Source organism: Callithrix jacchus, chromosome 18 (genome assembly GCF_049354715.1).
Source record: "Callithrix jacchus isolate 240 chromosome 18, calJac240_pri, whole genome shotgun sequence".
Lineage (NCBI taxonomy): Eukaryota > Metazoa > Chordata > Mammalia > Primates > Cebidae > Callithrix > Callithrix jacchus.
Window position 1 is genome coordinate 34338867 of NC_133519.1, and position 15235 is coordinate 34354101.

Consider the following 15235-nt stretch of genomic DNA (forward strand, 5'->3'; position numbering starts at 1 on the left):
CAATTCATATCAAAATCTCAGCAAATTATTTTGTGGGTATTGACAAACTGATTCTAAAGTTTACAAGAGATGCCAAAGACTTGGGCTAGACAACACATAATAAGGGAGAAGAACAAAGTTCTTCTTCTCAAACTCACATGAAGCATTTACCACGACAGACCAGATTTGAGGTCTTAAAATACTCTTTAAAATTTTTAAAAGAATAGAAATCACACGATGTCTACTCTTAGACCACAATGGAATTAAACTAAAATCAGTAACAGAAAGATAAGTGGAAAATCCCAAGACAGCTAACACTACCCAACTTCATGACGTACCATAAGGTGCCTGTAATGCCAGCACTCTGGGAGGCTGAGGCAGGCAGATCACAAGGTCAGGAGTTCAAGACCAGCCTGACCAACATGATAAAACTGCATCTCTACTAAAGATACAAAAAATTAGCTGAGCATGGTGGCACACACCTGTAATCCCAGCTACTCAGGAGGCTGAAGCAGGAGAACTGCTTGAACCCAGGAGGCAGAGGCTGCAGTGAGCTGAGATTGCACCACTGCACTCCAGTCGGGGCGACAGGGTGAGACTCCGTCTCAAGAAACAAAAAGTCTTACTACTTACTATAAGGTTACAGCAAATAAGACAGTATGGTATTGGCAAAAGAGCAAATAGATTATGAAACAGAATTCAGAGCCTAGAAACAGACCCACATAAACAGAGTCAATGGATATTTGACCAAAGAGTAAAGGCAATACAATGCAGCTAGTCTCTTCAACAAATGGTGCTGGTATAACTGGATATCCACATGAAAAAAAAAAAAAATCTAGATACCATAACTTATACCCTTCACAATAATTAACTCAAAATAGATCACAGACCTAAATATAAATGCAAAACTATAAACCTCTGAGAAGATAACATAGGAAAAAACTCAGATGACCATGGGTATGGTGATGATTTATTAAGTACAACAACAAGGCAAGATCCATTAAAAAAAAAAAATCAGTAATAAGCCTGACTTCATTAAAATTAAAAACTTCAACCCTGCAAAAGACAATGTCAAGAAAATGAGAAGACAAGACACAGACAGGAAAAATACTTGTAAAAGACATATCTGATAAAGTGCTGTTATCTAAAATACATAAAGAACTCTTAAAACACAACAGTAAGAAACAATCTGATTAAAAAATGAGCCAAAGGCCATAACCTTCTTTGCATCTCAGCAAAGAAGAGATACAGATTGCAAGCAAGCAGAAGAAAAGATAATCCACATCCTATGTTATCAGGGAAATATACTACATACTTAGTATGTAGTATGTACGACATACCTAGAATGGCCAAAATACAGAACACCGACAATCCCAAATACTGGCAAGGATGTGGCGCATCAGGATTTGTTGCTGGTGGGAATGCAAAATTGTACAGTCACTTTGAAAGACAGCTGGTGATTTCTTACAAAAACTAAACATACTCCAAATGTACAAGACAGCAATCATGCTCCTTGGTATTTATCCAAAGGAGCTGAAAACGTTTGTCTACACAAACACCTGCACACAGACATTTATGGCAACTTTACTCATAACTGCCAAATTTTGGAAGCACTTAAGATGTCCTTCAGCAGGCAAATGGATAAATTGTGGTATATCTACAGAATGAAGTATTATTTAGCACTAAAAAGAAATGAGCTATGAAGCCATGAAAAGATAGAGGAAACTTAAATGTATATTGTTGAGTGAAAGAAACTAATCTGAAAAGGCTACATACTATCTGATTCCAATTATATGACATTCTGGAAAAGGCTAAACTATGGAGACTACAAAAACATCAGTGGTCATCAGGAGTTCAGGAGGTAGGTGATAAATTGGCAGAGCACAGATTTTTAAGGCAGTAAAACAACATAGGACAGTGTCATGGTGGATATATATCATTATACATTTGTCCAAACTCATCAGATGTCTGAGACCAAGAGTAAGTCCTACTGTAAACTAAGGACTTTGGGTGGATTATGATGTATTAATATAGCCTCATGAAATACAGCAAATGTACCACTCTGGTGGAAGATGTTGATAATGAAAGATGCTATGCAAATATGTGGGCAGGGAATATACGGGAAATTCCCATACCTTCCTCTCAATTTTGTTATGAACCCAAAACTTCTCTAAAAAATAAAAAATAAAGCATTAAATATTGACTGTCATTTAGTAAACACAATGTTCTGATATTTTACAATGAAATGTCTGAGCCACTAAGTTTTATTGTATAAATTTCCTTAACTGAATTCATTCAATGTTCATAGAAATAAAACTCAATTACAAAAAAGTAAAATTACAGAAAAAAACTTGATTACAAAAAAATAAAATTAGAAAAACTTATTACAAAACTACAGTCATCAAGACTGTGTGGTACTGACAAAAACAAAGACTTATAGATCAATGTTACAGAATTAAAAGTTCAAAAATAAACTCTTATATTTATGGTCAAGTGATTTTTGACAAGAGATCCAAGACCATTCAGTGAAGGAAAAGTCTTTTCACAAAATGGTGCTGAGACAACTAGAAATCACCACTAAAAAAAAAATCAATAAACTTGGACCCTTACTTTATACCATATAAAAATTAACTGAAAATAGACCAAATATCTAAACAGAAGTGCTAAAACTATACAACTCTTAGAAGAAAACATAGGTATAAATCTTCACGATCAGTGAATAATCAAGTTTCTGTTGTTTGCACCAACAGTCCAAGCAAACAACAAGAAGAAATTAGACTTTTTAGTGTCCTTTAATGTAAAAACTTTCATACATTAAAGGACACTATGAAGAAAGTGAAAAGACAACCTATAAAATGAAGAGAAATATTGCAAATCATGTATCTGAAAGAGTCCCAGAAAATACAAATGCAACTCAACAACAAAAAGACAGACAATCCAATTAAAAATAAGTAAAGGATTTAAATAGACATTTCTCCAAAGAAGGTATGTAAGTGACTCATATGCATATAAAAAGATGCTCAAAATCATTAGTCATCAAGGAAATCAAAATCAAAATCACAACGAATTACCACTTCATATATATTAGGATGATTATAATAATTTTTTAAAGAAACAGAAAATAAGAGTTGACAAAGATGTCAAGAAACTGGACATCTATGTTGGAATGTAAAATGGTATAGTTCTTTGGAAAACAGTTTGATACCTCCTCAAAAAGTGAAATATCCATTTACCATATGACCTGGCAAGTCCACATCTAGGTATACAGCCAAGAGAACCAAAAACTTACAACACAAAAAAAATTTGTTCACAAATGTTCACAGCAGCAATATTCATAATCACCAAAAAATAGAAACAACTCAAATATCCAACAACTGATGAAAAGATTAAATGTGGTATATTTGTACAATGAAATATTTATTCAGTCATAAAAAGGAATGAGGGCCGGGCGTGGTGGCTCATGCCTGTAATCCCAGCACTTTGGGAGGCCGAGGCGGGTGGATCACAAGGTCAAGAGATCGAGACCATTCTGGTCAACATGGTGAAACGGCATCTCTACTAAAAATACAAAAAAAAATTAGCTGGGCATGGTGGTGCATGCCTGTAATTCCAGCTACTTAGGAGGCTGAGGCAGGAGAATTGCCTCAACCCGGGAGACAGAGGTTGCAGTGAGCCGAGATCGCAACATTGCACTCCAGCCTGGGTAACAAGGGCGAAAATCCGTCTCAAAAAAAAAAGGAATGAAATACTGACACATATTACATGCATCAACCTTGAAAACATCACACTAAGTGAAAGAACCCTGCCGTTAACAGCCATATATTTTATGACTCCATTTATATGAAATGTCCAGAATATGCACAGTGGTAGAGATAGAAAGTAGATTAGTGATTGCTAACTGCTAAATGGAGGAAAAACGGTGACTGATAATTGGTACTCTTTTTCAGATGATAAAATTAATGGAATAAAACAGTGGTAATGGCTTCTCAACTTTACAAATACACTAAAAACCACCAAATGGAACACTTAAAATGGGTGAATTTTATAGTATATGAGCTATATCTAAAGTTTTAAAAAACAAATGTCCGCTTCTAGTCAAGATGTCATCACACAGACCAGATTTATCATCATGCTTGTTAACAACAAAAAAAAACAGCAAAATATACATTCTTTTTAAGTGTACAAGAAACATTTATCAATAGAGATGATATTCTGGGCCACAAAACAAATCTTAATATATTTAAATAAAAGACTACAAGTCATTGAAAGTATGTTCTCTGACCAAAATGGAATTAAATTACAAATCATTAACATAAAGATACGTTTGAAAACTAAGAAATAACAGATGGCCATAGAAATAACAGATGGTCAAAGAAGAAATTACAAAATAAATTTAAAAGCATTTTGAACTCAAAAATAAAAATGCAACATATCTCAATTTATGGATTACAGCTAAAAGAATATTTAGAAGATAATTTACAGCACCAAAAAAAAAAAAAAAAACTCTATTAGAAAAGACAACAGTCTCATATCAACAACCTCAGCTTCTACTCGAAAAAATTACAAAACAAAGAGCAAATGAAACCCCAAAAAATAGAAAAACAATGGAGACAATTAATGAGACCAGAGGCTGGTTCTCTGAGAAGACAAAATTAATAAGCCTTTTGCCAGGCTAATCAGGAAAAAAAAGGGGCGAACACATAATATCAGTAATGAGAAACACAATAACATACACTACAGATTTTACAGATATTTAAAGACGTAATGGAACATTATGAACAATTTTATGTCAATAAATTCAACAATTTACATAAAATAAATTCAGTGAAGCATGCATATTAAACAAGGCTCACTCAAGACACAGATACCTTGAATAGTTTACTTTTACTAAATAAATGGAATTATAGTTAGACATTTCCCAGGGAAAAAATGACCCACTTGGCAAAATCCATCAGTGATTCATGATGATAGCTCTTAGCAAGTTAGGAATAGAGAACATCCTCAACCTGATAGCAAGCATCCATGAAAAACCTGCTGGTATTATACTAAATAATAAGAGACAATGTTCTTAGGCCAGGCACAGTGACTCATACTTGTAATCCCAGCACTTTCGGAAGTTGAGGTAGGAGGTATCACTTGAGCCCAGGAGTTCAAAACCAGACTGGGCAACATAATGAAACCCCACCTCTACAAAAAAACAAAAGAAATTCGTTGGGGTGGTGGCATGCACCTATGGTCCCAGCTAACTCAGGAGGCTGAGGTGGTTAGATAGCTTGAGCCCAGGAGGTCGAGGCTACAGTGAGCCATGATTGCCACTGTACTCCAATCTGGGTAACAAAGGGAGACCATGTTCTCACTCTAAGATCAGAACAAGGCAAGGATGTCTGATCCCACTCCTTCAATTCAATCTTATAGTAGAATACTAACCAGTGAAATAAGTCAAGAAAATGAAATAAAAGGAATCCAGAACTAGAAAAGACATAAAACTATCTTAATTCTCAGATGACTTGGTTACTTACATAGAATATCCTATAAAATCTTAAGGTTTTTATATATTTAAAAAAAGCTATTGAATGAATGTAAGAGTTTGGGAGGTTTCCATAATACAGATGAATATGTAAAAATAAATGGGACAGAAAATGTAACCAGAATGTGATACTAATAGATGTCTATTAGAATGTCTTAAAAAAAAAAAAAAAAACTGACCACACCAAATGCTGGTGAGGACACGGACCAACTGGAATTCTACATACTAATAGTGAAATGTTAAATGATATAATGACACTGGAAAACAAATGGTTTCTTAACATGTTAAGCAGGGACCTACCATATGACCCATTCATTCCACTCAAAGGTATTTATCAAAAAAGAATAAAAGCATATGTCCATACAAAGACTCTACACAAATATTCAAGGCAATTTTATTTGTAATAGTCCTCAACTGGATACAACCCAATGTCCACTAACAGGTGAACAGATATAAAAATTATGATTTATTCATATAATAAATCCTCCTCAGCAATAGAAAGTAATAAATTATTGATACACTCAACAACCTGAATCCCAAAACAATTATTCTAAGTAAAATGTAAAGTAAAATAAGCCAAATGAGAAAAGGATACATAGTCAATGATTCCATTTATATAAAATTCTAGAAAATGCAAACTGATTTATAGTAACAGAATAAAGATCATTGGTTGACTGGGGTTGAGGGAAATGGTAAGGAATGAGAGGGCACATGATCAAACTTTTAGGGGATGACTGATATGTTCATCATCTAGAATGTGCTGATGAGTTTGTGTGTGTTTACATTTGTTAGACATACATATAGTACACTCTATGCACAGCTAATTATATCACTATAAAGCTCTTTAAAATCTCTGAAAATTTAAGCACAAATCTAAGAGGTAATTCAAAAAGGTAAAAGTGATTATACAATAACAAAAAGTAATTAAGCTGGTAACATTCTTACCAGCAACAGTGAATGCCAGTAAACATTTGTAAAAGACCTTCAAAGCTACAGAGTGGGCGGGGCACAGTGGCTCAAACATGTAATCCAAGCACTTTGAGAGGCTAAGACCGGCAGATCACTTGAGGCCAGGAGTTTGAAACCAACCTAGCCAGCATGGCAAAACTCCATCTCTACTAAAAATTCAAAAATTAGCTTGGCATTATGGCACAGACCACAATCCCAGCTTCTCAGGAGGCTGAGGCACGAGAATCACTTGAACCTAGGAGGTAGAGGTTGCAGTGAGCTGAGATTGGGCCACTCCACTCCAGCCTGGGAGACAGAGTGAGACTCGATCTCAAAACGAACAAACAAAAAAACTACAGAGTGAAAATAATGTCCAACCTAGAATCCTGTGTCCACTTAGATCACCAATCAGAGAAAAAAGCAGACAAAAAAGGTACATTTAAAACTTGTAAAAAAAATGTTGGGCCAGGCACAGTGGCTCACGCCTATAATCCCAACATTTTGGTAGGCCAAGGTAGATGGATCACCTGAGGCCAGGAGTTCAAGATCAGCCTGGCCAACATGGTGAAACTCCATTTCTACTAAAGATACAAAAATCAGCCAGGCATGGTTGTGGATGCCCATGATCGGGAGGCTGAGGCAGGAGAACTGCTTGAACCTGAGAGATGGAGGTTGTAGTGAGCCAAGATCACGCTGCTGCACTCCAGCCTCGGCGACAGAGCAAGACTCCATCTCAAAAAAAAATAATGATAATTCCAATTAATCTAAAAAATATATACTCTTTGTCTCATCAATGAATAATTCATAAAGTGCCACATATGTTTTAGGTAGTCCTGTTGATACTAAATTAAAAAAATATATAAATCCATGAAGGTATTTTCTTGGTCCAGTATGCCAGGGCAGGGGGCAAAAGTGTAGACTATGAACAAATAAATGGGTTTGTTAATTATAATGCCAGACAGTAAGCACTATCAAAAAATTACTAATATAAAGAGAAAGATACTGAGCAGGACTGGCATGCTATTTAATTAGGGTGGTCAGAGAATGCTGCTTTGGTAGGCAACATTTGAAAAGAGAGCTAAATAAAATGAGAAGGTAAGCTTTACAGGTAAGTGGGAGAAGAGAATTCTAGGTATAAGGCATAAAATATACAAGGCAGAGGTGTCCTTGGATCATCTTTTGAACAAATAACTACAAAAAGACATCTTAAAACAAGAACATGGACTATATATTAGACAATACTGAGATAACAGTCAATATTATTAAATTACATAATGGCATTTTGGTTATATAAGAAAATGTCAATTGCTTTTTAGACTTACATATAGGGGTAAAATAATATGATATCTTTAGCAAGGCTTCAACAAGGTGGATGGTGGAAAAAAATAAAATAGAAAACAAAATGTGGCAAAATCTTGATAATTACTAAGTCTAGGTAATAAGTATGTGAAATTACATTTGAAATTTTTATAACAAAAGTTAAAAAGAAAAGGGCTCTGTTAATTGGATCTGCTAAATTTGGGATGCCTATTAGACATGCAACTGGACATGTTAAGTAGAGTTGGATATCTAAACTCTGGGAAGAGGTAGAAGTCATTTTTTTAATTTTAGCCATGGGACTAGATAGGGTCACTTTGAGCTGGAGAGAAAAGAGGGTGAGAGGTACCAGGTCAGAGTCCTTGTGCAACCAACATTTGAAGGACAAGAAGTGGAGGAGTCAGCTAAGACAGAGATGTAGTGAGTCCACGGATTGGAACAGGAAGAAAACCAAGAGAGTGTGGTGTTGGCAAAAGCCAAGATAAAAAGTATTTCAAAAAAGAGGATAGGTATGAGTAATATGTCTAAAGTTTCTAAGAAGTGACCACTACATTTGCAGACATGAAGGCATGAAAGTAGTTTCAGTAGAGTGAATGAGATGGAAGTCTTTTGATAATATTAGAAAACTCATCTGCACTTTAAATAATCTTGCATATATTCTAAATTCAAAATATAATTTTCTATTTTAATGAAAAACTTTATTCTCTCATTTTATTATACTCATAATCCCTTCTGGGAGGATTGGGACATTTCATCAAACGCTTAACCACTTAGTATCAAAGCCCTTCATAGTTGAGAATTAACTATTACTTACACAGCCATCATGCACATTTAGGGTTGCTTCAAGTTTTAATCTTTGGATAAATTCTCTTCTTCCTGTTTAAAAAAAAAATTAAATAAATCACACGATTTGTTGCTGAGAAAAACATAACATTGAAATTAGGAGCCTAGGATCTGGCATGACAAGGTAAATTCATGCTCTAATTTCAGCTCCACCATTTATAAACTGAGCCATAATTGGGCAATTTAACCTCCTCCTAGGACTTAGTTTCCTCATTAGAATACCTCTGCCTCATGTGATGTGTGTTTATTTGTTTTTTGAGACAGAGTCTCTCTCTGTCGCCCAGGCTGGAGTGCAGTAGCATGATCTCAGCTCACTGCAACCTCCGCCTCCCAGGTTAAAGCAATTCTCCTGCCTCAGCCTCCTGAGTAGCAGGGATCACAGGCGCGCAACAACAAGCCCAGTTAATTTTTGTATTTTTAGTAGAGATGGGATTTCACCATGTTGGCCAGGCTGGTCTCAAACTCCTTACCTGAAGTGATCCTCCCACATCAGCCTCCCAAAGTGCTAGGATTACAGGTGTGAGCCACCGTGCCCAGTATGCAGTTATTTTAAGAACTAAATGATTCAAGGACAGAAAAGGCTTAGCACAGTATCTGGGCCACAATAAACACACATATATTCCTTCACTCTTTCACTCAACAAATATTTATTGAGTACTCACTCTGTGTCACATAAAGTACATTTTACAGTGCTAAAACAAAAAGATTTCTGCCTGCTTATAAGAGGAGAAAAACAATAAACAATCAGTATAAGTGCTACAAGTTGGTATAAGTGCTATGCAGAAAAATGAAGCAGAAAAAAGAGATAAAAGATGACTGGAGGTAGGGAGTAAAGTTGTTAATTTTAAATAGGATGGCAAAAAGCAATAGTAAGCACCAACTATTTTTAAACATCTCTCAATTTCAGAAATGTTAAAGTTAACATTACAATAATGAAATTTGGCATTAAAAATCAGCCTAAATGTCCATCAAGAGCAGAATAGTTTAAATACTGCAAAAACAGAGTAAGTTCCTTCTTTGAAAAAGAGAAATCTGTCCCTTTAACGAATGAAACATCTTTACCAAACATAGATCAAAAAACATGTTTATTCAAAAGCTGTAATGAAAGAAGGCTGAATTTACAACAAAGAACAATAATTAAGTAATCAGGCTGATGAGATCTCTCATAAAATTAAATTTGCCTATACTTTCTGTATACTGTCACAAGGGGCAGATTTCTCTGTTGGGCTTTCTTGCCATTCCATGTAAAGATCAAGAGCCTCTTGAAGCCAATTTGTTTTATTTCTGTCTCCATGTTATTTAACTGCTAAGATGGCTAGGTAAAGGATGAACATATAGGTTACAAAATAATTATGGATAATTATGGGGGCTTTTGTTTTGCGGAGGGAGATGCTCTATGGTTTCTAAATGCACTGGAATAAAACAACCTAGAGATATTAAGTAAAGTGTTTTCATGAACTAGGTTGTACTTTAGATATTTAACTTTTCAAATCTGGTTTTTCCTTGTAAAAAGATTCAAACTGCAATAAAAATATAAATTTTTAAAAAATCATTTCCTTCTGGCCAAAGGCTTGGTAATCTCATTGAGTCACAAATTAAGAGTTAAAAAACAAAGTATTAAAATTAAACTATGAAAGCAATTAAAACTCATTAAAATATTAGAGTATTGGAAATTTCTTTTGTCAACATTTTTAAACCTGCGTTTGAAAACATGACTCTAGCCATTTCAGTTTGGAGAAAATAGTGGCAGTACATAAGAACAGAAGATAAAGTAAGTTGTTTTAGCAAGAACTCTTATATATGACATTTGTACATTAGAACATATACAGAGGCCTAATATATTGTGGTTGAATAGATAGCATTTGAATGACATTTTTATATGTGACTTTGGAGATAAAATTGATCGCATCGTTCAGACATCTCATAAAGTGTGCTTCTAGAACAAACTAGCAAAAATATCCACTACCCTTTTAGTAATTAAATGTTAATAGCAAGAAATAGAAGCTAAAAGCCACCATAAAATAAGAATGGTACACTAGTAAAACTGAACCTCCTCAAATTAAAATAAAAATAAACTCATATATGAACGCTATTAAAAGCTGCAAAGGGTCAGGCCTATTTGCAAGGTAACCAATTGGACTGCTACCATTTCTTGGATGCTAGCAAAAGACACTAGACTACTAAGTCAGAGGCAAAAAACAATTTTACTACTCATGTACAGCAAGCACTATGAGCTTCAAGTTCACATTGGTTCCTCTTGTCCTCCAAGTCCCATAGGGCAACTTGGAGAGGGCTGGATGGATACTGCGCATGTAATGGATTTTAATCACAGCTGAGAAATCTTGAACTGGGGGAACCCAAATCTTCTATCAAGCAAACCTGCCTGACCTTTATCCCTAAGACATTATCAAACTGAACAACAAACTTGTTCTTGGCTTGAGAGGGAGATGGTGTATCTTCCAAGGCTATTCACTATATAGCCGTCACTAAGAAGATAGTCCAGAACAAAACGACTAGTGCCTCTGCTCACAAGATGTGCAGAAATGCCAAAAAGCTATGAAGAATTCTCCCAAGAATTACACATTTGTTATGGATGAACTTACCATTGCGGCTTCCAACTCAAGTCTTTCTGCACCTCAAGCTGCCTCTTATAATTCTGTCTCTACTCTTGTCATTCTTTCGATATTAATAGGTTATAAACTCCATAAGAAGAACATACCTCCGTTCACTCATGTATTCCAAATGTCTAATACAGTGCCTACCATAAAGTGTGCATTCAATATACATTTGCTGAATCAGTGAATAAATGACTGGGATCATGATATTCATTCTGTTCTGGAATCTGTATTATCATTCAATAACACATGATAAATGTATTTCAATGACAATAAATACACAGCTATTGCTAATTTTTAATGTTTGTGTAATCATTAAACCATTAAATAAATAACAACTTTTTTTTTTTTGAGACAGAGTTCCGCTCTTGCTACCCAGGCTGGAGTGCAATGGCACAATCTCGGCTCACCGCAACCTCCACCTCCTGGGTTCAGGCAATTCTCCTGCCTCAGCCTCCTGAGTAGCTGGGATTACAGGCACGTGCCACCGTGCCCAGCTTATTTTTTGTATTTTTGGTAGAAACGGGGTTTCACCATGTTGACCAGGATGGTCTCGATCTCTTGACCTCGTGATCCACCCGCCTCGGCCTCCCAAAGAGCTGGGATTACAGGCGTGAGCCACCGCGCCCGGCCAAATTACAACTTTTAAATTTATTCATTCACATACTTATCTCCTTTACTAGACTAGTTGAGAATTAATAATTACTTATAGAGATGCTTGGGGCAAGAAATGTTGGAATTAAGTTTAATTTCTGACTTGAAACAAATTACACTTACGCTGGGCAAAGCTTATTTTCTCAGAGCCTTAGTTCTCACTTGGGGGTGACAAACTCTACCAAGGAGAGACAAAACACAGAATTATTTCATCCTTGGCATAGCACAGGACAGGTGACTGCTAGTTAAGAGATTCAGAGATCCAGATATGAGAAGCTCAGCAATCACCAAACAAATACAGTGTAAAAAAGGTCTTCACCATGGCAACATTATAACCAGACTGTCTGAAGTCAAAGAGAAAGGGTGAATCCTAAAAACGCAAGAAAAAAAAAAAGTATCTAAAAAGAGTCAAAAAAAAAAAAAAGGACTAAGAAAGTTGTTACATAATATTAAAGAGACCAACTCAGCAAGAATATATAACAATTCTAAATATACATTTGCACCCAACACTGGAGTACTCCGAGTCACAAAACAAATATTACTAGACCTAAAGAAAGAGATACACTGAAATATGATACTGGGAAACTTCAACACCCTACTTATAGTATTAGACAGATAATCTAGATGAAGAATCATAGTATTAGATTATCTAGATGAAGAATCAGCAAAGAAACAATGGACTTAAACTGGACATTAGATCAAATGGTCTGAACAGACATTTACAAAATGTTCTATCCAACAACTGCAGAATATACAATATTTTTGTCAGCACATGGAACTCACGTTAAGCTACAAAACAAAGGCTCAACAAATTTTTAAAAACTGAAATCACGTCAAGTACCTTCTCAGACAACAGCAGAATAAAACCAGAAATCAACACCAAGAGAAACTTTACAAACCATACAAATACACAGAAATTAAACAATATGCTCCTGAATAACAATAGGGTCAATTAAACAATTAAGACAGAAATTTTTTTTTTTTTAATTTTGAAACAAAGGAAAATGGAAACACAACATATACCAAAACCTGTGGGATACAGCAAAAGCAGTGCTAAGAAGAACACAGCAGTAAATTCCTATCACAAAAAAAGTAGAAAGATTACAAATTAATAATCTAAGAATGCACCTCAGGGAACTAGAAAAGAAAGAACAACCAAATCCAAAACTAGCGGAAGAAAAGAAATAAAGATCAGAGCAGAACTAAGTGGAAATATGGACAAAAAAAGCCGCAAGTCAATGAAATGAAAAGCTGGTTTTTCAAAGAGACAAAAAAACTGATACACCACCAGCTAGACTAACCAAGAAAGGAAGGAAGAAGAGCCAAATAAAATCAGAAATGAAAAATGAGACATTACAATTGATTCCACAGAAGTAAAAAGATCATCATAGACTATAATAAATGATACGCTTGCAAACTAGAAAACCCACAGGAAATAGATATTTTCCCAGAAAAAATACAACCTACCAAGATTGAACCAGGAAGAAACAGAAAATCTGAACAGACCAATAATGAGCAGCAAGAATTAAAGCATCAGTAATTTTTGCAATCTCCCAACAAAGAAAAGCCTAGTACCAGATGGCTTCACAGCCGAATTCTACCAAATGTACAAAGAAGAAATAATATCAATACTCCTGAAACTATTTTAAAAAAAATCAAGAACAGATCTCTCCCTAACTTATTCTATAAGGCCATTATCACCCTGATACCAAAACCAGAAAAGGATACAAAACAATGGACACAGAATAAAAAGAAACCTACAGACTAATGAACACAGATGGAAAAATCCTCAACACGGATGCAAAAATACTAGCAAACCGAATCTAACACCAAATCAAAAAGATGATCAAGTGGGTTTTTTACCAGGAATGCAAGGATGGGTCAACATATGCAAACCAATAAATGTGATACATCATATCAACAGAATGAAGAACAAAAACCACATGATCATCTTAACAGACATGAAAAAAGCATTTAATAAAATTCAACCTCCATAATAAAAACCCTCAATAAACTAGGCATAGAAAGATTATATCTCAAAATAATAAAGGCCATATATGACAAACCTTTAACTAACATCATACCAAATGGGGAAAAGTAGAAAGCATTCCTTTAAAAACTGGAAGAAGCTGGGCACAGTGACTCACGCCTGTAATCCCAGCACTTTGGAAGGCCGAGATGGGCGGATCACCTGAGGTCAAGTGTTTGAGACTAGCCTGACCAATATGGAGAAACCCCATCTCTACTAAAAATACAAAAAAATAGCCAGGCATGGTGGCACATGTCTGTAATCCCAGCTACTCAGGAGGCTGAGGCAGGAGAATCACTTGAACACAGGAAGCAAAGGTTACAGTGAGCCGAGATGGCACCACTGCACCCCAGCCTCGGCAACTAGAGCAAAAAAACTCCATCTCAAAAACTGGAAAAAAACAATGAAGCCTACTTTCACCACTCTTCAATCTAGTACTGGAAGTCCTAACCAGAGCAATCAGGCAAGATAATGAAACAAAAGGCATCGAAATTATAAAGGAAGAAGTCAAATTATCCCTGTTTACTGATTACATGATATTATATCCAGAAAAAGACTCCACATGAAAACTCTTAGACTTGGTAACTGAATTCAGTAAAGTTGCAAGATACAAAATGAACATACAAAAATCAGTAGTGTTTCTACACACCAATAATAATTCAAAATGAGAACCAAATCAAGAACACAATCCCATTTACAATAGCTACAAGTAACAACAACAACAAAACCCTAGGAATATATTTAACCAGAGGTTAAAAATCCCTACAAGGAGAATTACAAAACACTGCTAAAAGAAATTACACATGACCCAAATGGAAAAACATCCCATGATCACTGGATATTCAGAAGAATATCATTAAAATGACCATACTATCCAAAGCAATCTACAGATTTAATACAATCCTTATCAAAATACCAAGATCATTTTTTGCAAAATTAGAAAAAAAAAATCCTAAGAATCATATGAAACCAAAAAGGAACCCCAATAGCCAAAGTAATGCTGAGCCAAAAGAGTAAACCTGGAGACATCATATTACCTGACTTTATATTACAAGACAATACTAACCAAAACAGCATGATACTGGTATAAAAATAAGACACACAGGTCAATGGAATAGAATAGAGAACCCAGAAATAAAGCCACATACTTGCAGCCAACTGATGTTTGACAAAGCCAACAAGAGCATATATTGTGGAAAGGAAACTCTCTTCAATCAATGGTGCTGAAAAAATTAGATATACATATGCAGAAGATGAAATTAAACTCCTATCTCTCACCAATATATAAAAATCAACTTAAGATGAATTAAAGACTTAAATGTA

At 35.2% G+C, this 15235-nt stretch overlaps 1 protein-coding gene across 18 annotated transcripts in view; it reads right to left on the reverse strand.

Moving 5' to 3' along the window:
• DCAF6 (DDB1 and CUL4 associated factor 6) overlaps positions 1–15235 on the reverse strand; it is a 140600-nt gene that overhangs the window by 118359 nt on the left and 7006 nt on the right. For 14 of the 18 annotated variants that reach the window (XM_078356344.1, XM_078356341.1, XM_078356339.1 and 11 more), the window contains exon 2: positions 8586–8647. The exons of the other annotated variants lie outside the window; for them this stretch is intronic. Coding sequence is in view for 6 of the 14 variants with exons in the window: in XM_002760419.7 (XP_002760465.4) it covers positions 8586–8647 (62 nt within the window). In the remaining 8 variants the exon portion in view is untranslated. The remainder of the gene's footprint in view (positions 1–8585; positions 8648–15235) is intronic. 18 annotated transcript variants of the gene reach the window in all.